Source organism: Durio zibethinus, chromosome 15, assembly GCF_047325235.1.
Source record: "Durio zibethinus cultivar Kanyao isolate XHJ-2024 chromosome 15, ASM4732523v1, whole genome shotgun sequence".
Classification (NCBI taxonomy): Eukaryota; Viridiplantae; Streptophyta; class Magnoliopsida; order Malvales; family Malvaceae; genus Durio; species Durio zibethinus.
Window position 1 is genome coordinate 23,681,654 of NC_143176.1, and position 24,955 is coordinate 23,706,608.

At 39.5% G+C, this 24,955-nt stretch overlaps 2 protein-coding genes and 1 pseudogene across 2 annotated transcripts; 2 read left to right on the top strand and 1 right to left on the bottom strand.

The window, feature by feature from the left end:
* The first annotated feature begins 4,682 nt into the window (after nucleotides 1–4,682).
* On the top strand, nucleotides 4,683–5,377 carry LOC149514803 (uncharacterized). The gene is made up of 2 exons (XM_089744260.1): nucleotides 4,683–4,856; nucleotides 5,018–5,377. The coding sequence occupies exons 1-2, from the start codon at nucleotides 4,683–4,685 to the stop codon at nucleotides 5,375–5,377; spliced, it is 534 nt and encodes a 177-aa protein (XP_089600386.1).
* Nucleotides 5,378–5,728: 351 nt separating this feature from the next.
* On the top strand, nucleotides 5,729–6,259 carry LOC149514804 (uncharacterized). The gene is made up of 2 exons (XM_089744261.1): nucleotides 5,729–5,851; nucleotides 5,966–6,259. The coding sequence occupies exons 1-2, from the start codon at nucleotides 5,729–5,731 to the stop codon at nucleotides 6,257–6,259; spliced, it is 417 nt and encodes a 138-aa protein (XP_089600387.1).
* Nucleotides 6,260–13,500: 7,241 nt separating this feature from the next.
* On the bottom strand, nucleotides 13,501–15,000 carry LOC149514805 (25S ribosomal RNA; annotated as a pseudogene).
* Nucleotides 15,001–24,955: the final 9,955 nt, after the last annotated feature.

Sequence of the window (24,955 nt, forward strand, 5' to 3'; positions counted from 1 at the left end):
AACGAAAAACTATTGATACATTATTTCCAAGATAGTTTGACTGGTTCAGCAGCTAAATGGTACGTGCAGTTAGATCAGAGCAAGATCCGTTCATGGAAAAACTTGGCCAAAATTTTTCTTGCTCAGTATAAGCACATCTTGGATATAGCCTTTGATAAGCTGTCATTACAAAATATGGAGAAAAAGTCGACGAAAACCTTTAAAGAATATGCACATCAGTGGAGAGATGCAGCGGCCCAAGTCCAACCACCACTGACTAAAAAAGAGATAACCGTGCTATTTGTCAATATACTGAAGGCCTCGTATTATGACAGATTGGTAGGAAATGCCACGAAAAACTTCTCTGACATGGTAATCTCAAGGGAGATAATAGAGAACGCTATCAAAAATGGCAAAATTGAAGGGCCCGAAAAGAAAACAGTAACTTTAAAGAAGAAAGAGAAGGAGACACATGCTGTCACTCATAGAAATCCCCCACACCATCATTTTGTCTCGTATAATCCATACCCACTTTACTACCCTGCCACAAACCAAATCTCTCAACAACCATACCATTACTGAAAACCCCAACAATCGTTACCCAGACCAAGTTTTAGTCCTCAACCATCCAATTATACCTTTGCACCTTTAGCTCGACCATTTATCTGACCAACCTACCTAAACAACAATCAAAGAAACTTACAGAATAATAACAATCAGGAAAGACCTCACCTTGACCTAATTCCTATATTTTACACTGATTTGTACCCTCAATGAATGAGAGGCCACCTTATCACTCCTACTTATGCGAAACCATTAAAACCACCTTACCTAAGTTGGTATGACGCTAATGCCAAGTGCGATTATCATTATAGAGTTACAGAATACTCTACTGAAAATTGCACGGCATTTAAACACAAGGTGCAAGGTTTGATAAATGATGGGCTTTTATCTTTTGATACTAAATTCAAGCCAAGTGTCAGTGGAAACCCTTTGCGGATCACACCAAAGGGAAAATCAATATGGTGGGTGAGGAAAAATATGTGAAGATCAAAAGATGCATGGATGAAGTGAAGACCTCTTTTGAACGGTGTATGACTATTTGTTGAGACGGGCATGATTCAACCATTATTTTTGGATGACAATGGCAAGTCATGAAGACCTTGACCATTTTTGTAAATACCATGAAAGAATAACTAGACATTTGATCCAAAGTTGTGAGGTCTTTAAGCAAATATTGCAGAGCTTGATGGATAAGGTCATCACTAAGTTCTATGATGAATATGATGAAAATAGTGTGAATATAGTGGGTGAAGAGTGTCCTGGCAAGTCTTTTTCCCCAAACCTCTCACTGTCTACTATGATGAGAAACCAGAGCCTCTAACTGAGAAAACCATCTCTTCTTCCAGGACACCAATGACCATTTATATCCCTAGTCCATTCCCTTATCAGACCAACAAAGTAGTCCCATGGCGATATGATTATGATGTAGTGATGCAAGGGCCTAATATGACCTCGAATAATCCAAGTGCGGAGAATGCTGCCAACATAGCAAAAATAGGAAGAATGACCTGAAGCAATCAAATTTATACCCTTGAAATGTTAGAAAGGGCTAAAAAAGGGAAAGGCAAGATAAGCGAAGAAGACACAAGGGAAAGCCAAGATTTTCAATCAGTGGTAAGCTCAAAAGTGCAAGTTAACAAATTGGTATAAAAAAAAGAAGCTTGTGAGTTTCTAAAGATCATCAAACACAGTGAGTATAGTGTGGTTGACTAGTTAAACAAACTGCCAACTCATATTTCCTTACTGTCGCTACTACTGAATTCTGAGCCCTATAGGAATGCTTTGCTGAAAGTGCTCAACCAAGCTTATATCGAGCATAACATTTCTGTTGATAAGGTAAATCTCATGATTGAAAATATTATAGCCTCAAATTTCATCACCTTCAATGATGATGAAATACCTTTGGAGGGACGTGGTAGTGTTAAGGCCTTACATGTTACTGCTAAGTGCAAGTCCCACACTATGGCCAAAGTGCTGATTGACAATGGATCGTCTATTAATGTTATGCCTCTGATGACATTATCAAAGCTTTCAATAGATCCCTCTCATATACGAAATAGCCATATGATTGTAAGAGTGTTTGACGGGGGGCGAAGAGAGGTAATTGATGATATAGATATCCCATTATAGATCGATCCTTGTACTTTCAATGTCATATTTCAAGTAATGGACATAACTCTTGCATATAGTTGTCTACTTGAAAGACCTTGGATTCACACGACTGGAGCTATACCTTCATCTCTACATCAGAAGGTAAAATTTGTCATGGAAGGAAAACAAGTTTGTATGGATGGTGAAAATGATTTATTGGTAACAAAAACCTTAACAACTCCTTACATTAAGACAGCAGAAAAAGTGATTAAATGTTCTTTCAAAGCTTTTGAAGTAACAAACATTACTTACATAAGAGAAGGGTTAAGGATATCGATCCCTCAATTATCAAAAGCTACGAATATGGTGATCAGTAGACTGTTGGTAAGGATTGGCGAGTCGGGCAAGGCTTAGGGAAAGCTCTATAAGGAATCGTAAGAGCACCATGCCTAGTTGAAAATAAAGAAAGATAGGGGTTAGGCTATAAGCCTACGATCGCTAATAAAAGGAATGTAATGCTAGAGAAGAAAGAAAAAAGAATGGCACACCTCAAAGGGTAAAATTCGATTGATAGGAAAATGGTGTTCCGTTATTTGTATGAAACCTTTCGTTCAGCCAGGCATATCTATCCTGGATCGATAGGAGTTGAACAAGGAGGACTGGTAATGGGATTAGAGGAAGCTTTCTCGCGATTCCAAGTGGAAGTAGATGAAGGAGTCATGCAAGATAAAGAGATCTTTTTTCCTTTTTAGGAGACTCAAGGAATGGTGTACCATTTTTGTTGTCCTTGAACCTTTTAACTCAAAAATTTCAATTGCTTCTGTCCAAATGCATGCGAAGGTTAAGTGTATAGGCTTACTTTCATTGTCTTAATAAAATGATGAATGCAATGCATTTCGCTTATACCATGTTCTCTATTTTTCAATTTTTTTTCTTTCATTACCATTCTCTTTGCCCTTGCCAAGATCAATATATTTTTTTGTGTGATTATACCGATTTTTAGGTTTTCTAATAATGAACATTATGGATGACCAAGGCAATAACACCGGGTTTGATTTTAAAAATTTGACTCACATTAGCAAGCTTGATAACGATGTTGATCAGAAGACTATGATTTACCTCATGATTTATTGAAATGGATGGAATAAAAAAAAAATTATAAAACCCCACCAAGAATCAACTGACCCATTAAATTTGAGAGATGGTGATAATAAGAAAGAAGTTAGGATTGATACTTCACTATCACCAATTGAGAAGTAAAAGTTGGTGAATCTACTGCAAGAGTACATGGATGTATTTGCATGGTCTTACCAGGATATGCTAGGACTTAGCACAGAAGTAGTTGAGCATAGGCTACCTTTAAAACCAGAATGTTGACTAGTAAACAGAAGTTGAGACGCATGAAGCCAAAAATGTTATTGAAGATAAAAGAAGAAGTAAAAAAGTAATTTAACGCTAGTTTCTTAGAAGTAGCCAAGTACCCTGAATGGGTAGCCAATATAGTCCCAGTTCCCAAGAAAGATAAAAAAGTTAGAATGTGTGTGGACTATCGAGATTTAAATAGGGATAGCCTAAAGGATAACTTTTCATTGCCACATATTGATACCCTTGTGGATAACACTGCTAAACACTCCATTTTTTCATTCATGAACGAGTTTTCTTGCTACAATCAGATCAAAATAGCTCGTGAAGATATCGAGAAAACTATATTTGTGATAATGTGGGGCACGTTTTGCTATAAAGTTATGCCTTTTGGGCTAAAAAATGCTAGTGCCACAAATCAAAGGGCGATGGTCACTCTTTTTCATGATATGATACATCAGGAGATAGAGGTATATATTGATGATATGATAGCTAAGTCTCAAGAAAGTGAAGATCATGTTGATAATCTTAAAAAACTTTTTGAAAGATTACGGAGATACCAACTCAAGTTGAATCTAGCCAAATGCACATTTGCTGTTAAATCTGAAAAATTGTTAAGGTTTATAGTCAGTGAAAGAGGTATAGAAGTAGACCCTGATAAAATTTGAGCTATTCAAGAATTGTCCGCACCACGTATGCAAAGGGAAGTGAGAGGCTTTTTGGGGCGATTGAATTATATTTCTCACTTCATATCCTAATTTACCTCGAAATGTGATCCAATCTTCAAGCTACTTGGTAAAAATAATCCTGGTGAATGGGATGAAGAATGCCAAAATGCATTTGAAAAGATTAAAGAGTATTTATAAGCCCATCGGTGTTGGTTCCACCTAAGAAAACCGTTGATTTATATCTAACAATTCAAAAAAAATCAATGGGATGTGTATTGGGGCAAAAAGATGAAACTAGCAAGAAGGAGCATGCTATATACTATTTGAGTAAAAAGTTTATAGAGTACGAGGCCAAGTACCACCAAATAAAACAAATATGCTGTGCCCTAGCTTGGACAACTCGTAGACTCAGGTAATACATGCTCTACCATACGACGTTGGCTAATATCAAAATTGGATCTCGTCAAGTACATTTTTTAAAAACCATATTTATCAGGCAGGCTAGCGAAATGACAAGTCATGCTCTTGGAATATGATATTGTGTATGTGACACAAAAATCCATAAAAGGGAGTGCAATTGTTGATTTTCTTGCTGATCGCACTACAGAAGATTATGAACTTATGAAGTTTGAGTTTTCAGATGAAGATTTTATGGCAATCTTGCAGGATGAAGATAAAGAGCTTGTAAAAGAAGTATTGAAAATATTTTTTTATGGGGCATCCAATATAATGAGGCATGGCATTGGAACAGTGCTAATATCCCCAAAAGGAAATCATTACCCATGTACCACAAGGTTAGATTTTAATTGCACAAACAATGTCGTTGAATATGGGCATATGTCATGGGGTTACAGATGGCCATTGAAAAGAAAATTGAAACACTAGAAGTATATGGGGATTCAGCTTTAGTAATTTATCAACTAAAAGGTGAATGGGAGACCAGGGACTCGAAACTAGTGTTATACCAAAGGCACATAGCTGGCTTAAAGAAACATTTTAAAGAGAATGTTCCTCGAGAAGAAAACCAGATTACTGATGCCTTGGCTACTTTGGCAGCAATGTTTAAGTTAAATAATAGTATGAGAATCCAGCCCATTAGAGTACAAATGAAAGTTTCACCAGCCCACTATTCAAATGTGGAAGAAAAGGTAGATCGACAACCATGGTACTATGACATTGTACAGTATATCAAGTGTCAAAACTACCCAGAGTAGGCTTTAAAAAATGATAAGAGGATCATTCGAAGATTAGTAGCAGGTTTTATGCTTGATGGAGAAATTCTATATAAAAAAAGTCGAGATCAAATTTTGCTAAGGTGCATCGATGCTGTGGAAGCGAGAATGATACTTGAAGAAGTACATGGAAAAATCTGTGGAACACATGCTAATGGGCATATGATGGCTAAATAGATCATGAGAGCTAGTTACTACTAGTCTACAATGGAAAATGATTGCATCAGTTATGCTAGGAAGTGCCACAAATGCCAAATTTATGCAGATAAAATTTATTCTCCTCCAGTCCTGCTACACGTTTTGGCACCACCGTGGCCTCTCTCCATGTGGGGAATGGATGTGATCGGACCCATAACCCCTAAAGCTTCAAATGGGCATCAATTTATCTTTGTGGTAATTGATTATTTTACAAAATGGGTGAAAGCAGCTTCGTATGCTAGTATTACGCGATCAGTGGTATGCAGATTTATAAAAAGAGAGATAATATACCGGTATGGTCTCCCGAAAAGGATTATCTAAGATAATGCTAGCAATTTAAATAATAAAATGATGAAAAAATTATGTGCGTAGTTTAAGATCAAGCATCATCATTCAGCACCATGTTGCCCGAAAATGAATGGTGCAGTGAAAGCTGCAAATAAGAACATTAAGAGAATATTGGGGAAAATGACTGACACATATAACGATTGGCATGAAAAGTTACCTTTTGCTTTGTTTGCCTACAGAACATCAATCCAAACCTCCACAGGGGTCACCCCATTTTCACTAGTGTATGGGATGGAAGTTGTACTGCTAATTAAAGTAGAAATTCCTTCTCTGAGGGTGTTGATGGAGACAAAATTGGATGAGGCAGAATGGGTTTAGGATTGTTTCGAGCAACTGAATCTCATTGAAGAGAAAAGGCTCTCAGCACTCAATTATGGACAGATGTATCAAAGAAGAATCATGCGAGCACATGACAAAAGGATACGACCTCGATGCTTTCGTGAGGGCAAATTGGTTTTGAAAAGGATTTTGCCATATCAGCATGACAATAGAGGAAAATGGATGCCCAATTGGGAAGGTCCATATATGGTAAAGAAGGCTTTTTTTGGAGGAGCTCTGATATTTACAGAAATGGACAAAGATGAATTACAAAGTCCTATAAATTTAGACGTTGTCTAGAAATATTTTGCTTAAAAAAATACAAAAAAACCAAAAAAAATGAAAAAAGGAAAAAATGAGAAAGGAAGTGATTCAGATTGAAAACCCGAAAAGGACAGTTTGAGTCAAAGGGGTCATTTAAGCTAAAAACCTGTAAAAGTGGCTTGAATGAAGGTGAAGCTCGGAGAAAGTTTTTCAGAGAACGAAGGAGTGGCACCAAATGGATGAATTGTCACCAGACTTAAAAGAGATGACTTTTAGGGGGCAAGTTCTCATTAGTCACAGATATGGGGGAAGGATTGGTAATATGAAATCACAGGTGACAAGATCATAAATGTAACGAATTTTTGGGAAAAGACCTGGTCTGAGTAAGCCGAGGTCATCCAAATGTTCATTATTTAGAGAATTGATATTTAATTTTTGAAATACTTTTGAGTCAACTGTTCTTTATGTTTCGAAAGGCTTATCTTCCTAAACCCAAAATACCCTATTACTGACTATGTTTCACACCTAATTTTGAACTTGAAATCATTGCATTTGTCATTTAAAATTAAGATATTGATTGATAAAGTCTATAATAGACCAATGCATCGTTCGAAAAGAGAATGCAATATGAAAATGACAAAAATAGGAATATGGGGGCAGAAAGAATGAAACAAAATCAATTGATTACTGAAAAAAAAAAAGATTTTAGAGCGACTAAAAGCCAGATGGGTCTGTCATGAGATAGATTTCTATTCAAAAATTAAAAGATTTAAAAGGACAAGATTACTAGAAACGGCTTTTAAAGTTTGAAAGAATTGAACCAAAAGTTGAATTAACTTGAATGAAATTCATGATATAATTCGTTGACGGCATCTTTGTCTTTTCATTCATCACAATCATTGCATGCATTACATACCTCTCAATAAGTTGCATAAAAGGTTTCTTTATGAGACATCAGGAAGAATCAATATGTTTTTTTTCTGAAACAAAGATAATGGCCTTGAAGATGGTATGTTAGCACAATCTTTAAAATCAAAACTATTGGTCTATAGAGTACCCAACCTCTTATTTCTCAACTTACAGCCCAGTCTTATATAGTTCCCCAACTTACGGTTCAGTCTCAGTCATCTTTAATCTTTGGCTCGTGGTTTAATCCCGATCATTTCTTTAATTCCTTGATCTAGGGTTCAATCCCAATCATCTTTAATCTTTGGCTCGTGGTTTAATCTCGGTATTTCATTAATTCCCTGACTTGCGATTCAGTCCCAATCATCTTTAATCTTTGGCTCATGGTTTAATCCCGATCATTTCATTAATTTCTTGACTTGCAGTTCAGTCCCAGTCATCTTTAATCTTTGGCTCGTGGTTTAATCCCGGTCATTTCATTAATTTCCTGACTTGCGATTCAGTCCCAGTCGTAGTTTAATCTCGATTGTTGTTATCCTATGACTCGCAGTTTAATCTTGATTTTTTTATTCTTCGATTCGCGGTTCAATCCCGATCTCTTTAATTCAAAGTTGCAGTTTAATCTCAATTATTGTTATCCTCTGACTCATGGTTTAATCCTGATCTTTTTATTTTCTTACTTGTGATTCAATCCTTTAACGTCATTTTTTGATTCACGATTTAATCCTGATCTCTTTATTCTCTGATTCACGGTTTAATCCTGATCCTTAGTATTTCTCTTACTCGTGGTTTAATCCCTGTCTCCTCGTTTCTGACTTGTAATTTAATCCAAGTTCAATCTTGATCTTGTTATTCCTTGACTCGCAGTGTCGTCCCGATCACTTTCTTTATTATTTGACTTTCGATGTTACTTTAATTGATTCTTTATTTTTCAACACACGATATCATTTTCTTTATCATTTGACCTAACTCGAAAAAAAATCCATGATTTGCTTTCGGACAAAATCGTTGTCTTTGTCTTTGCCCTATTCCAAATTCAGGAATGTGCAAAGAGGGGCAGCTGTAGATACCGATTTTGTCCAAGTCTACTGTTTCCATAATAATAATAATAATAATAATAATAAAATTTTTAAAATATATATAATAATTAAAAATTAATTAAAAATTAAAAAATTAATTTAAAAAAAATGATTTGCCTGCCTGCTAGCCATTCATCCCTCAAGGATGATTTGCCTCTCCTACACAAACACCATCTCATGACCCTTGGTTACTCATCAAAATAGCTCGATAAGTGGAAATTGAGGTGCATATGAAATGTTGTCGTCTAACCCCGACGGTTCAACATAAAAGAGCAATACAAGGCCTGTTGGCCCCAACTGTCCCTACATTTACCATGACCAAAGGAGGCACTGTGCCACACTCATAACCCAATGATGCCTACCCACCTAGACACCACATGTGCCTACAAATAGCTCACTTTAGACTAGCCAGGCCCTTGCCAACCCACTAGCCAAGGGGTGGTGGAGAGTTGACACCAATCATCCCCTATAAAGAGTGTAAGAGATTTCCCAACCATTTTACTATGAACCATAAGACTATCTGAAATGGGGATGTTATTCTTTCTAACCATCTTAGAACCTTTCTTCAACCAATTTAGGGCTCGGTAACTTGTCTCTTAGCCACCATAATTCTCAAATTTCACTCATTGCTCCACCAACTCACTTGAGGGTGCCTACACATGACTTTGACCAACAACACCCGACTGGCTACCTAGCTTAAAAGTGTTCGCCCACTAGCTCGTACTTGTTTATGCATCTTCAAGCCTAGGGCTCACACCACCCATACACACTATTAGCAACATGTTCTTAGGCTTACATTGTCTATGCACAGCTCTAAGACCATTATCACGACTATAAGGCCTCATTCGCTGCTGGGCTTAAGGTTAGTCCTAGCAAGATCGGGGCACACTAAAGCTTGACCATGACACTGGTCTAAGCCTAAGGGTTCCCTTCTAGTTAAAGAGTAGTTCTAGCTCTAACGGATAAGGTCTGACAGCCAGAGAGACCAAGCCTTGAGGCCTACTAGAGGCTTAAGTCATAGGAAACTAGCATAGAATAATGGTACGAGCAGTGATCAAGACTCTAGAGGCTCAAGCACAGTGTTCAAGTTTGGTAAAATTGAGCTAGGCCCAGGTATGGGCACTCCTAAACATAGTCCTAGAAGATCAGATTTGAAAGCTTCTAAAAGGCCCAATACTACAGCACAATCTTTGACAAGCTAGAATTATGTTAAGCACTTAAGTTTTGTAGGCTAACCTAAGCAGATAGAGTCAATGCCCTATCCAAGTTAGCATAAAGTTTAGCTTAAGGCTAGAGCCTGTGACATATGCATCAAGCATTATTTTGTGTTGATGACGATTGAGGGGCAAATAAGTGCCTTGGGTGGGAATATCACAATACACATTCTTGACTAAGTGCCACTGTTATGGGCTAGAGCTTAAGCCTAGCTACTGTGTAGCCTTAAGTAGGAAACTACCATCCGTATGCCTAAGTCAGCCTTTTCCTTAACTCTAAGCCGAACACTTTTACTGTGCACTTAATTGGCTCTCTAGGAACTTGTAAGAAATCTAGGTAGGAGAGTTAAAGCAAATGTAACTTCTATTTACATGATGCTATATACAATTGCGTAATGCCTAAGTTTATGACTTGGTTCTTTTTACTTGTGTAGCTTTTAACTTCTCACTAATGAAAGGGAGGGCTCTTATTTATACTTGAGCCTTTCCACTATATATAGCCCTTATTGATCTAAGTGTATGGCTTTTATAGGCCTTCTAGACCCTTCTATGGCCCCTAGACACTTTCTAGGTCAGCTAAGGCCTTTACGAAATCTAGCTTGTTCCAAGCTCCCCATGCAACCTCGAGTTTGGAAGAGTCTGGGCACTCCTGCTGAGTGCCCATGCCTATTGAATTCCAAAACCTTCCTAATCTAATCATTACTTTATATCTAGCTAGGGCCTTCTAGAGCCTTTCTCGTCTAGTTGCTATAGTACCTATTACTATTCCCACGTTAGGCCCTTATGGAATCATCGGTGCCCTCACACCTAGTTAGCCTCTAGTCTTCTTTAGACTCTTCTACACCCATATGCCTAGCCTATTTATAGGTTAATCAAGAACCTTTTATGCCTATTTGCCCATGCCACTCTTTTGGGGTGTTCCAGATCCTTCTAACAAGTAGTCCCCATTCTCAGCACTAGTCTACTAACCTCGGCATGCTTTCATACTTTTGCCTTGGCCTTACTCTACACACTTGGTCCTTGTATGTGCCTTTAGGACTTTGGTCTCGATCCTTCCCAGTCCTTCCCTAGCACTAAATCAAATAAGCTATGTCTCTCAGCCCATTTGGCTTAGGACTTACACATGGATCCATGACATTCTCCCTTATTTGTTCTAGCAATGACTTCATTGCTAAGGGATGTCATTCATTCACCATACGTGCATGCTAAATTAATGTCCCATTTTTGTTTTGATGGTCCTTGGCACATGATGGTTCTCGATACACCTTCATAGTCATCCCATATTTTAGTTATAATCCTATGCAGTTCCCATGAAGCTAGTGGTTATTAAAACGAGTAGTGCCTTAGTTTGTGATGTGCCATTACCCTTTCCTTGCACTCAATAGGCCCTTCAGGGTATACAGTGCTCACTGGTGTAGGGCATGCAATGCTCACATCTAGGCCATTACTCTTTCTTTGATGAACCATCTATCTCTAGGGCTGGTGGCTCTTGGTAGCCACACTTTCCTTACCCTTATCAAGAGCTTGAAATATCCTCTCCTTTTAGCTCAACTACCATTGTGACTCTTGCCATTGGACTCTCTCTAAGTCCTCACAATGGCTCTAAGCTTCTTCCACTATGAGTGTTCCTTGGCCTTATGTGGTCCTGAGCATAAGAAGCAGTTAAAGGATATGGTCACCTATACCTTTGAACCTTTGGTCCTTGCCTTCTTATGCTACAGTTCTTTATTGGCTTACTTTTCTTTTGAGGTATTGCTACTCTCGTTTCCCTTACACAAGCCCTTACCACTAGGCTTAGCCTTTACCTTTGAGCTATGCAAACTTAGGGTACTAAGCCTTAACCACCAACTTAGCAATGGCAATACTCCTATTTCAAGTCTTGTACCTTACCACTTCATTCAGCTCTTACCTATGGCTTTTACCCTTTTTTAAACTCCTCTTATGTGGAATCTAGCACTCATGTACAATCCTTGGTACCCTTAAGTTGACTTTTATGGATGACAATCTCTCCTTTTAACCAGCCTTTCTCCCCTTACACATGGGTGGGTGGCCCTCATACACATTACCTATGCACTCAACCATAAACATGAAGCTTGAACTAAAGATCTTTTCATATCTTTAGGAGCACTCAGGCATCCATGTGTGCTATTCTTGGCATCAACAACCAGTAATGATCACACTATACAACCCCACTACAAGTTAATAACACAACTGGTACACTAGCACGCAAGTTGCTCGCACAACCTAAACTGACATCAACATTGGTTATAATGAAGGTTCTGATGTCCCTATGGTTGAACCTACTTTGATACCAACTCTGATTGGAATTGGCTCAAATACCAATTGTCATGGGTTGGGAGCTTAAGCCTAACTACCATGTGGCCTTATGCAAGAAATACCATCCATATGCTTAAGTCAACCTTTTCCCTAGCTTTGTGCTGAACACTTTTGCCATGGATTCCATTGGCTCCCTAAGAGTTTGGGACAAAGCTAAGAAAGAAAGTTAAAGCAATTGTAACTTTTATTTACTTGATGCTAGATACAACTGCTCAATGCCCAAGTCTGTGACTTGGCTATTCTTACTTGTTTAGCTTTTAATTTTTCACTAATGAAAGGAGGGCCCTTATTAATACTTGAGCCTCCCTAACACATATGGTCTTTACTGATCCAAGTGAATGGTCCTCATAAGCCTTTTAAACCCTTCCATGCCCTAGACACTTTTTAGGTCAACTAAGGCCTTTGTAGAGTCCAACTTGTTCTAAGCTCTCCACTGAGCCTCAGGTCTAAAAGAGTCTAGACACTCTCGCTAAGTGCCCACACCTAGTGGGTTCTAGAACTTTCTTCATCTGGTCACTGTGTTGCATGCAATTAGGGCCTTCTAGAGCCTTTGGGTGCTATAGTGCCTATTACTATTTTTGTGCCAAGCCACTTTTGGAACCTTTAGTGCCTGGGCACCTAGCTAGCCTCTAGGCTTCTCCAGACTCTTTTACACTCGTACTCCTAGCCTATCTCTAGGGTAATCTTGAGCCTTCTGTGTCTATGTACCTATGCCACTCTTTTAGGGTGTTCTAGATTCTTCCAATGAGTAGTCTTCATTCTTGATACTAGGTTGCTAACCTCACCATGCTCTCTCACCTTAGCCTAGGCCCTAGTCTGAACACTTGGGCCTCATATGTGCCTTTAGGACCTTGGTTTCAACCCTTCCTAATGCTCCACCTGCACCAACTCTAACAACCTGCATCTTTCAACCTACTTGATTAGGACTTGTGCATGAACTATGACACTAGCATCTACCAAATAGGTGTCTGAGGCAACAACCCATACCAAGGGCCTACTTACACTAATGGTGGTCTAGGCAAGTGTCCTTACTAAATGCCAACATCAAGCAATGCATCTAAGGCAACATCCTCTACCAAAGGGCCAGCATTTGCTAATGGTGTTTGAGGTAATAACGGGCCAACATTGGTAGATGGTGCTGCATACAATTGCCTGCACCAACCAAGGCCTAGATGCTATTGGTGGTGTTCGATGCAACAACCTATATTAGGGGCCTATGTGTGCTAATGGAGTTTAATGCAAGTGCCCACACCAAGGGTGAGCCTATCCCTGTAATATATACTAAGGGTATTTGGTTATTGTTTATTTGGATGCTTAAGGGAGAGATGTCATCAACTGGCTAAATCAATTGCAACAGAGAAAACTATTTATCCCTAACCCCAGAGGGGTGTGGGGTAACAAAATGAAGTGAAGAGACTTTGGTGGCTATGGGGGGAGGGATGAATTGAAGTGACAAAGGGTTGAATCTCAGTAGATCATAGTAGCAAGGCCACTCTACCACTTACAATACCCCATCATGTATTTAAGTCATCTATAAAGGATCTACCCATCACTCAGTGGAAATTAAGCTTCAAAGATGCCTACGTAGCTTGTCTACCATGAGGGCTACATCTATGACACATGCCTTTGGGGGCCATGCGCCTCTACTATGGGTTGACAATAAGGCGATGGATGTGTGCATCACTTTTAGCTCAGATTATGACTTAGAGGTGTTTAGTCATAATCTAGCATATGGTAGCTTCATGCCGTTGGCTTTTTAACCAAGCATGATAACCAATTGTGCAAATCAATGATTCCTCTCGTACTAGGTTGAATTACTATTGCGATGCTACCATCAATAGTGTAAGACTAACCTATCTCATGATGATCCAAAACCAACTCACAATCCCTATTGGTGGGTGAACAATTTAACACTTAGTGAATTCTGTTTCAAAATGATAGGAAGAGCCAACATCGAAAGATCAAAAAGCAATGTCGCTACGAATGCTTGGTTGCCATAAGCCAGTTATTCTTGTGATAACTTTTCTGACATCTCTAGCTTTAAATTTTAAAGGTCTAAAGGATTGATAGGCCATTCTTTCATGGTTTGTATTCATATTAGAACTCAAAATCAAATGAGCTTTTACCCTTTTGTTTGACACGAGATTTTTGTTCTCATTGAGATCATTTTAGGACAACTGTGTTATCTTTTAACAGATGTGCTACCACAGCCAAACTCCTCACCTGAAAATGTTTTCCACCCAGATTGATTGACTGAGGTTGGCCTTGGGCCAAAAGAAGGGATCATGCCCTGCCTTTAATTCATTGAATAAGTAAAATAACATTAAAAGTAATGGTATTTCAATTTTGTCTAAAGGTTCCTATCATCCTACACCTCTAAAGTCATTTCACAAAGTCCAACTAGAGTTAAGCTAATCTAGGTCTTCTTTCCTTGCTAATTTTGTTGAGCCTGTTCCCTTGGCTATAGCTTCACTGGATAGTAGATAGGGACAGTGGGAATCTCGTTAATCTAATCATGCATGTTAGTAAGATGATGAGGCATTTGGCTACCTTAAGAGAGTCATAGTTACTCCTACTATTTACCAATGCTTGGTTGAATTTTTTCACTTTGACATTTAGAGCATTAGGCAAAAATCACATTGCATGAGTATCTGCAAAGACCATCACTATGGTTTTTTTTAATTAAATAGTAGATTGCCCTTGTCCATACTAATGTTTAGTTAATTGTTCATTACCTAGGGAAAGCCCCTAAGGGAGCCATTCCTAGTTCATCCTTAAACTGGCATGCGGTGACCTACTTTCACTATGTGAGTGGCTTGAGCAGTGCATAGACAATTGACAAGTTCGAGACCAAGACCCCTTTGCCCAACCCTCAAAGCCAATCTTTTTCTCAAGGTTATGGATCCATTTTGCTAACTTCTCTTACCTATATTATTCTATCGACTAGAGGCTATTCACCTTAGAGACCATATGTGGTTATGAATATGATGGGCATGGACAACATTTGATCCTCTAAATTTTCAAAGGCCATCAGGGCCATACTGGACACCATGTGACATACAGTGCTCTTCTAGCCACTAGACCCTACTTTCAAATGAGCTTTTTTAAGGTTAGGGAGGCTGTTAAATAGAAAAGATAACTCTTTCTAAAGCCCCCTAATGTCTCAGACTCTTTAATCTTGCTGTTAGTCATTGCATCTTGGTTTAGGAATTTTAACCTGATTACTTTTTAAAGCTTACGCTAGACACACTATCAAACAGGCTTCCCTCATTTCTTAGGATTGACTAACCCATGTGCAAGTGTTGTTCACATGAAACCTTTCCCTACTTCAACTTTTAAAGTTTTCATTTGAATAATTACTACTACCACTAAGATTTGTAGTGATGGTCGATTTGTCCAAGCTCACTCCCTTTCAGTGGTTGAAAAAGACCATGAGACAGCCAAATACCTAAAATACTTGGCAAAACCTAGCCTATGACCATAGCTTCTGCTTGCACCATCTTAAAAAGCTACTACCCTATTCAGGGACTTCCTCTAGGTTTTGGGGTAGCATCAGCCATAGGCACAGGCTTGAGCTCAATATAGCCAAGACACATTTCTGTGTGCATGCTAGCCTATCGAGGCCATAGGTGCCTACAGGTCACTAAAGCAATAAGTCACCAAACAGCATGACCAAAAGAAATACATAACCTAGATTTTTCAATAGGGATGAGAACCATCCTTTGAATAGCATGAAAGTTTTTACATATATACTAGTAGTAAACATTAAAGTGTCTAAAATAGGGACACTATTTTCAAATAGTCATATACTACACTAAGAGTTCATAGGTGTCAATAGTGGTTGAGGAATATGCCTACAACAAGGCCAAGGATGTGCTAATGGTGTTTGAGACAAGTGCTCATAGAAAGGGCTAGCATGTGCCAATGGTGTTTGAAGTAATTACTTACACCAAAGGCCATCTTTGACTGATGCTAATTAAGATAGGTGCCCACACTAAGGGCCAACATGTGCTTAATAGTGGTCGAGGTAAATGCCTATACCAAAGGGTAGCTTATGTTGATGGTGGTTGAGGTAAGTGCCTATACCAAAGACCAGCTTATGCCAATGATGGTCGAGACATGTACCTGAACCATGCATCAACACGTGCCAATGATGGTAGAGGCATGTGCCCGCACCATGCACTAGCATGTGCCCACACCATGCACCAACATATGCCATTGATGGTCGAGGCCTTAGTTGAAGTTTGATTATAGGTCACGATGCACATGCTGGGCTTGAGCATGTGCTAGTGATACATTTTTTGGCCTAGGTCACCATCACCAGAGCATCACTAGAGAACCTAATTAACAGCATTAATAGTTTTGGCGATTAGGGTAGGGGGTCGAGGGGTGTGTGCATAAGATATGCAATAGCTACTGGCCCTTGGCCTTTATATTGGCCCCTTATACCCCAAGAAACCTCAACAATTCACTTCCCCTTAAAGCATAAGAACTTTTAGAGGTTTGCAACCAGTAGCCATTTAAGTGTCTGAAATGGGTACATTTTTTTTCAAATGGCCACAAAATCTTCTACACTTTGATTTTTTAGTTGAATTTTTTATGGATACCAAAAAAAGTACAAGGATCACATATACCAAATTTGGAGTAGAAACTCCTTCTAAAAAAATTTCAAAAAATCCTGAATCATAAAAAATTTTAAAAACTATGAAAAATAAAAAATGAGTCATCTTGCCATGAAACTTCACATGAAGGCTTAGGAGACCATTATATGAATTTAAAAAGCCATAAAAATGGCATTAGCTTGGTAGAAATATGAAGATGTACCTGAACCTACCTACTACCCGATCAAGGTGCGCATGGTGTGCGGCTCAACATTTATCAATGGTGTTTGAGGGAACTGCCCACACAAGGGCTGGCATATACTGATGGTGGTTAAAGCATGTGCCAAGACAAAGGGTAAACAAGTCCTAATGGTGGTTGAGGCATATGCATGTATCATAGACTTTAGTCTTAAGCCTTGTAATCATGTGGCCTTAGGCGAAAAACTACCATCCACATATGCCTAAGTTAGCCTTTAACTAGGTTCAATGAGTATGCCACTCAGCAAGGACTAGTCATACCCTAAAGACATTTAAACACTATAGCACACTAAGAAGGCACTGGTGAAAGAATACAAAATCCTTTCTATTGTTTGAACAATGTGGCATATGTATAATTATGCTTGAAGAGCTTTGTTGGTTCACAAGTTCACTAGCTCATGAGTTGGTCCTATGGGGGTGGGGCACCCCTATCTATACTTGAACCCCCATAGCCTATGTGGTCACTAAAGAGCTAAGTGTGTGACTTTTATATACATTCTAGAGGGTTCCAAGGCCTTTAGACACATACAAGGTCGGATAGGAAATTTCTAGAAAAGAGTTGGTTTTAGACACTCTATGGTGCACTAGGTCTAGAAGGTTCCAAGCTCTCTTGTAAACTGCCCATGCCTCAGGCTTTCCAAAAGCTTTCCTACCTGATGCTACAGTAACCATACATATTTTCATATTTGGGCCTTTTAGAAGGTTTTGCACTTATGCATCTAGCCTGTGTCTAGGCTTATCTAGAGCCTTCATACCTATAGTGCCTACACCATCTTTTTGGGGCTTTCTAAAAGCTTCTCCCAAATGGTCTTTAGGCTCAACAACAAGTAACTCACATAAGGACTTATTCTTGTAGACTGGTGCTTCATCGATGGTCTAGCCTCTAAACTTTGGTGCTCAAGCCTTGGTTCTGATAGTGTTGATACAAGGTGTGACATTTTCCCCTATCTGTTCTATTGATGCCCTCATTGTATCTTCTTAATGGAACTTGTCAATCTGATCTTGGAACTACCATAATGCCTCAGCTGGCTCCTAACTTATCTCACTATCCGACTGGCCTTTCCATTGTACTAAGTACTCTTGCTTAGGCATGTGTTACCTCATGGTTGGCTAAGTTATGCTCAACCTTTCAATCATAAGGAGCCTTAATGCCTATAGTGCTCTCTTTGATTGGCTTTAAGAGGGATCATCCAAGTCATTATGGTAAAGCTTAAGCATACTTACATCAAACCCCAAATGTACCATAAGTCTCGAGAGAAGCTCAAGCTTGTATACATCTTTGCCTATTCACTTTAGAACTTTAAAAGGACTTTTGTACCTATAAGTAAGCCTCTTCTACATCCTTAGATACCATAGCACCAAGTATAGCTTGACTAGTTCCAAGTCCCCTACTTGATACTGTATGTCACATCATTTTTGATCATCCCACTTCTTCAATCACTTTGCTACCTTATCTAGACACAGTTAGGCTAAATCGACTTGTTCTTGCCATGCCTTGCCAAATTTGTAAGTGGTTGGGTTTGATCTTGTGTACCCTGAGATAATAGCACTAGATGTACATGGCTACTATTTAATCACAATCTCAAAAAGACTTTGAGTCATAGCCTTGTTTCACTGAAGATTGTATGAGAACTGAGCTACATCTAATAAGTTAGGCTAGTCTTGTTAGGAGGCACTAACATATTATTGAAGGTACACTTCTAATAAAACATTAACCTTCTTGATTTACCCATCCATTTGAGGGTGCACAATGGTGGAGAACCTCAAGTCTGACCCTAGGAGCCTAACCAATTCACTTTAGAACTTGCTTATAAATTGACCATCTCGATCACTAATGATGGATTGAGGAACACCCTAGTACTTGACTAGGTTCTTAAGGAATAATAGGGTTACTTCCTCTATTTGGCATTCTTTACTTGCTAGAATAAAGGTTCCATTCTTGGAGAACCAGTCCACCACTACAAAGATGTTGCCACACCAATCCAGCTTGGGTAGTCCAATAATGAAGTTTACGGAGACACTTTTCCATGGGTGCTTAAGAACCAACAGTGGTTCTAGAAGGTCAGTGGGGGACTTTTATTGTATCTTGTCTTCTTGGCATATAAGACAAGTTCTGACATAAGCCTGTACATCATCTTTTATCCTAGGCCAATAGTATCAATCCTTAACAAAGGTTAAGGTGCAGTGCACACCGGATGGCCTATTCATCATGAGTCATGACACTTTTTCATGACTTCCTTTCATAGCTTGTCGAATTATATGACAAAAGAGTTAGTTTCCCATGGTGTAGAGTAGATCACCTTCAAGCTAAAACTGTCTAGTCTTCACTTGCTTCATGTACTCAATCAAGGTTTAGGTTGTGGGGTCTTCGATCAACCCCTCTTTGATATATGCCACAAAGAACCATCTAGCCTATTGATTGCTACTAGTTAAACCTTACAGCTGAGTGCATCAGCCATGACATTGGCCCTTCTTGGCTTATACTCTATAGTAAAATCAAACTCAACTAGAAAATCTTGCAAACGTGCTTGTTTAGAAGTAAGCTTCTTTTGACTTTAGAGGTAGTTAGTCACCATATTGTAGGTTATCACCACGAACTTACTCCCAACAAGTAATGCCTCCATATGCATAAGCAATGCACCATGACAATCATCTCTTTCTCTTGGACTATATATGAATGCTGGTCTCATTGAGCGTTTTACTCTCGAAGGCAATTGGGTGCTAGTCTTGCATCAACACACCTCTAATAACAAAGTTGGATACATTAGTGTGTAAGTTATATGGCTCAGTGTGATAGCTTACTTTAGGCGATCAAAGGCTTTTTGGCTTTCGAGACTCCATTCCCAAACTTATCCTTTCTTGTGTATGTTGATCAAGGGTACTATAATGGATTAGTACCCTTTTATGAAGTGTTGATAGCAACTTGTCAGGCCAAGGAATGACTGTAACTCTATGACCTTGGTTGGTAACTTCCACTATTGGATTGCATGGACCTTGTTAACATTTATCCAAATCTGGCCATTTTCCACAATATGGCCTAAGAATGAAACCTCATGTTGGGTGAATGTACATTTCTCTTTCTTTACATATAGTTCATTCTCCTTTTGTACTTGGAACACCTACTGCAAGTGATCCACATGCTCTTTAAGTGTTCAGCTATAGATAATAATATAATCAAGGTATACAACAATAAAATGGTCAAGGAAAGGTTGTAGTACCTTGTTCATCAGTATGCAGAATGTCATGGGTGTGTTTATCAAACTGAAAGGCATGACTAGGAACTTATAAGCCCCATAGCACGTCACATTTGTGTTTTTTATTCATTAACTTCAACTATCCTTGCTTGATAGTATCCCAATTTTAGATCTAGCTTGATGAACCATCATGCTTCTCCTAGCTAGTCAAACAAGTTAGCAATGAAGGGAATGGGATACTTATTTTTCATCGTAAACTTGTTAAGCACCCAATCGTTGATGTACATTCATAAGGACCCATATGCTTATAGTAAAATAAGACTAGTACACCATATGGAGCTTTAAAAGGGTTGATGAACCTTGCATCTAAAAGCTTTTTGAATTGTCTTTTTAGCACCTCTAACTTTGGAGATGACATCATATATGGGGCTTAGGCTGGTAGCTTGGTATCAGGAAGTAGCTTGATCTTATGGTCTACCTTTTACTTAGGGGGTAGTCTCTTGGTAGTTTTGTAGGCATTACATCCTTAAATGACTCAAACACCTCTAGCACCTCTAAGGCAATGTTATCCTTTCACATGCCCTTAGTAAGCTGGATAGGTGATAGTACCTTGGCTTCAATCCCTTGCTCTCATTTCACTAAGACAATGCATTGGCATCGATGGTCAAAGATGCAAATGTAGTTGGCGAAGGGAACAAGGAGTGCATTGATCCTGTCAAGGAAATCTAAATCAATAATAAAGTCATAGTCATCAAGAGGTTTACCTCGATGGATTCCTTGCCTTTTCATGCACCAAGTTGTAACTTGACTCCTTGTGCCATGCCCACAATCAAAACCTCTTTAGAGTTAATGGTCTTGATCCATCTAGCTACTTTCTTAACCTTGAGCCCTAATTTATTTGCCACTTTTTTAGACATAAAGAGATCAGATGCACTTGTGTCTACCAAGGCATTTAAGCACTTGCCCATAATTGAGATTTTGATGAACATGAGCCCCTTTCTCTTGTGCCCCTTATTTGCCAAGAAAGAACTTAGCATGATCAAACCAAGCTTCAATCCCTCTTTCTTGGTTTGCTCATCATACCCCTTGACAATGGCCATGAGTTTGGCTCTATTGAGATTGTCTTTGGCTCGATATTGACCATCATAAAGAAAATAGGTCATGGGTTCATCCTTGGTCATTGGTCATTTATCTTTTTTCTTATCTCCCTCACCTTTACCTTTACCCTTGGGCATGAAAAACTTAGACTTGTCCTCTTTCTTGAATTTCACTAAGGATTTAATGGCTATCATGGCTTATGTGAGGTTTTGGACACCTATCTTCCTTAGCTCTTACTTAGCCTATGGCTTGAACCCATCCATAAATGCGTAAAAGGCCCCATACTCCCCAGGGTTGGGAAATTAGGGCATGAGTTTTAAGAAATCTTAAACATAGTCCCACACTTTTCCACAGTGGTAAGCCACTATAGTTTCGTGCGTGCCTCCTCCACAGCCTATTATGGGTAAAACTATTGCCTAAACTCCTTTTAATGCTCCTTCCATGTTTCAATGGTAGCAACCCTGCACTTGGCCTCCTTAGACCAATGACACCACAATAGAAATGTGATATCTACAAGATACATAAAGGTAGTGGTTACCTTAGTAACATCTTTCTTAATGCCCATTGTATACAAATACTACCCCATGCCCTATAAGAAGTTATCTACATCCTTTGTAGACCATGTGCCCTTAAACTTGTTTGGCTTGGGAACTTCCACCCTAGTCCTAGGAGCTATTATGAGTATGCCTCTCTTATGGCTACCTCACATATGAAGAGCCTTTTCTTGAGCTACTCTATCTTCTTCCTCATGGCCTTGACCAGGGCCTTTAGGGTAGAGTTCTTATAGGTGAGGATTTTGATCTCTTTAAAAAGAGTTTGCCTTAACTCTTCCTTGATCTCCTTTCTAGCTAAGACTAATTCTTCCATTTGGTCTTCATACTTGTCTTGAATTTTAGCCACGACCAACTCTACCTTGGCTAATTGAGCATTAGAGGCCGAGATCATGTCCCTACTAGTACCTTTCTTACTCTTTCCAATAATGTGTGTCTTATGAGCTTTTTACCCCTTAGCATGTTGGTGGCTTATCTTGGAAGTAGACATTGTCTTAGATCAAGGTCACACACCAAACTGTGGTCTAATACCAATTGTCACAGGCTTTGATCTTAAGCCTTGTAACCATGTGGCCTTAGGTAAAAAACTACCATCCACGTATGCCTAAGTTAACCTTTAACTGGGTTAAATGAGTGTGCCATTCACCAAGGACTAATTGGACCCTAAAGACAATCAAACACTATAGCACATTAAGAAAGCACTAGTGAAAGAACCCAAAAACCTTTCTATTGCTGTAACAATGTGGCTTATGTACAAATGTGCTTGAAAAGCTTTGTTGGTTCACAAGTTCACTAGCTCATGAGTTGGTATTATGGGGAAAGGGCCACCTCTATTTATACTTGATCCCCAATGGCCTATATGGTCATTAAGGAGCCAAGTGTGTGAATCTTATATACATTCTAAAGGGTTCCAAGTCCTCTAGATTCATACAAGGTCGGTTAGGGAATTTTTAGAAAGGAGTTAGTTCCAAACACTTTGTGGCACACCAGGTTTAGAAGGTTCCAGGCTCTCTTGTAGAGTGCCTATGTCTCAGGCTTTCCAAAAGCTTCCCTACTTGGTGTTATAGTAACCATACCAAATTTTGTATCTAACTCTTCTAAAAGGTTTTGCACCCATGCACCTGGCCTATGTCCAAGCTTATCTAGAGCCTTTGCACCTATAGTGCCTGCACCATCTTTTTGAGGCTTTCTAGAAACTTCTCTTAAATGGTCTTCAAGCTTAACATTAGGTAACTGTCGTAGGAACTTATTCTCATGGACTAGTGCTTGAGCAATGGTCTAGCCTCCAAGCATTGGTGCTGGGACCTTAGTTCTAATAGTGCTTATGTAAGGTGTAACACATGCACTGAGGGTGGTCGAGGCATGTTCTTGTGTCACAGTCTGCAAGTTGTCCAAGCCAAGGATTCTCTCTGAGTTAAGAAGCAATTCCAATTTTAGTGCAACAAGGTCTAACAGCCAAGGAGACCAAGCTTTGAGGTGTATTGGAGGCTTAACTCATGGAAAACTAGCATAGAACAGTGGTATGGGCAGTGATCAAGGCTCCAGAGGTTTAGGCATGGTATTCAGGTTTGGTAAAATTGAGTCAAACCTAAGTGCAAGTGCTGGTAAGTGATATGTGGGCATACAGTTAGACCTAGGCAAGGGCACTGATGATCAAGGTACGGGTGCAAGTCAGACCTAGGTGCAAGCACGCCTAAACATGTCCTAGGCAAATTAGATTTAGGGGCTTTTAGAAAGCCCAATACTTTAGCACAATCTTGGATAAGCTAGAATTATGTTAAGCACTTGAGTTTCATAGGTTGACTAAGGTGCACGAAGTCAATTCCCTATCTAAGGTGACATGAAGTTTGGCTTAAGATCGAGCCTGCCACACATGTACCAAGCATCATTTTATGTCTATGGCACTCTAGGGGCAAACAAGTGCCCTAGGAAGGATAAAAGAGTGGTGTGAGGGTTAAGTACCTATGTCGCACCAAGTGCCAATATTTGGTGATAATGTCAAGGCAACAACCCCTATCGAGGGCCAACATGGCCAATGGTGGTTGGCACATGGGTCGAGACTAAGGGCAAACATGTCCCGATGGTGGTTAAGGCATGTACATGCACTGAAGGTCATTAGGTGCCAATGGTGGTCGAGGAATGTGCATGTATCATGGTTTGCAAGCTGGTCTAGGCCTAAGGGTTCTCTCCAGGTCAAGAAGTAGTTCCAGTTCTAGTGGGATAGGGTTTGACAGCTAGGGGGACTAGGCCTTGTTGTATACTAACGGCCCAGGTCACTAAGAACTAGCCCAAAATAGTGGGATGAGGATTGATCAAGACTCCAAAGGCTTAGGCATGATGTTCAGGTATAGGAAAATTTAGCCAAGCTCAAGCACGAGCACTGGTGAGTGCTTATATGAATTTATAAGATAAAAAATGGCATTGGCTTGATAGAAATATGAAGATGTACTTGAACCCACCTATCGATCGATCATGATGCACATGGTGTGCTACTTGAGTCTAGGATACTTGTGTGTACTTTACAGCCTAGTGTGTACTGATGGTGTTTAAGGGAGCTGCTTGCATAAAGGGCCAACAAGTGCCAATGGTGGTTGAAGCATGTGTCATAGTTTGTAAACTGGTCTAGGCCCAGGGATTCTCTCTAAGTCGAAAAGCAGTTCCAATTCTGGTGGGATAGGGTCTGACAACCGAGAAGACTAGGCCTTGAGGCCTACTAAAGGCCCAGGTCATGAGGAATTAACCTAGAATAAGGGTATGGGCTATGATCAAGACTCCAAAGGCTTAGGCACAGTATTCATGTTTGACAAAATTGAGCCAAGCCCAGGTGCGGGCACTAGTGAGTGCTTATATGAGTTTACAATCAATAAAATAGCATTAGCATGGCATAAATATAAAGATGTGCCTAAACCACCTATTGCATGGCCATGGTGTGTATGGTGTGTATGGTGCACAGCCTAGGCCCAGGATACCCATGCGTGGTGCATAGCCCAACATGTGCTGATGGTTTTCGATGGTGATCGAAGCATATGCTAAGACCAAAGGCTAACATGTTGTGATGGTAGTCAAGGCATGTGCATGTGTCACAGTCCATAAGCTGGTCCAAGCCTAGGGGTTCCTTTCAAGCTGAGGAATAGTTCCAATTCTAGTGGGATAGGGTCCAATAGCCAAGGAGACAAGGCCTTAAGGCCTAAGTC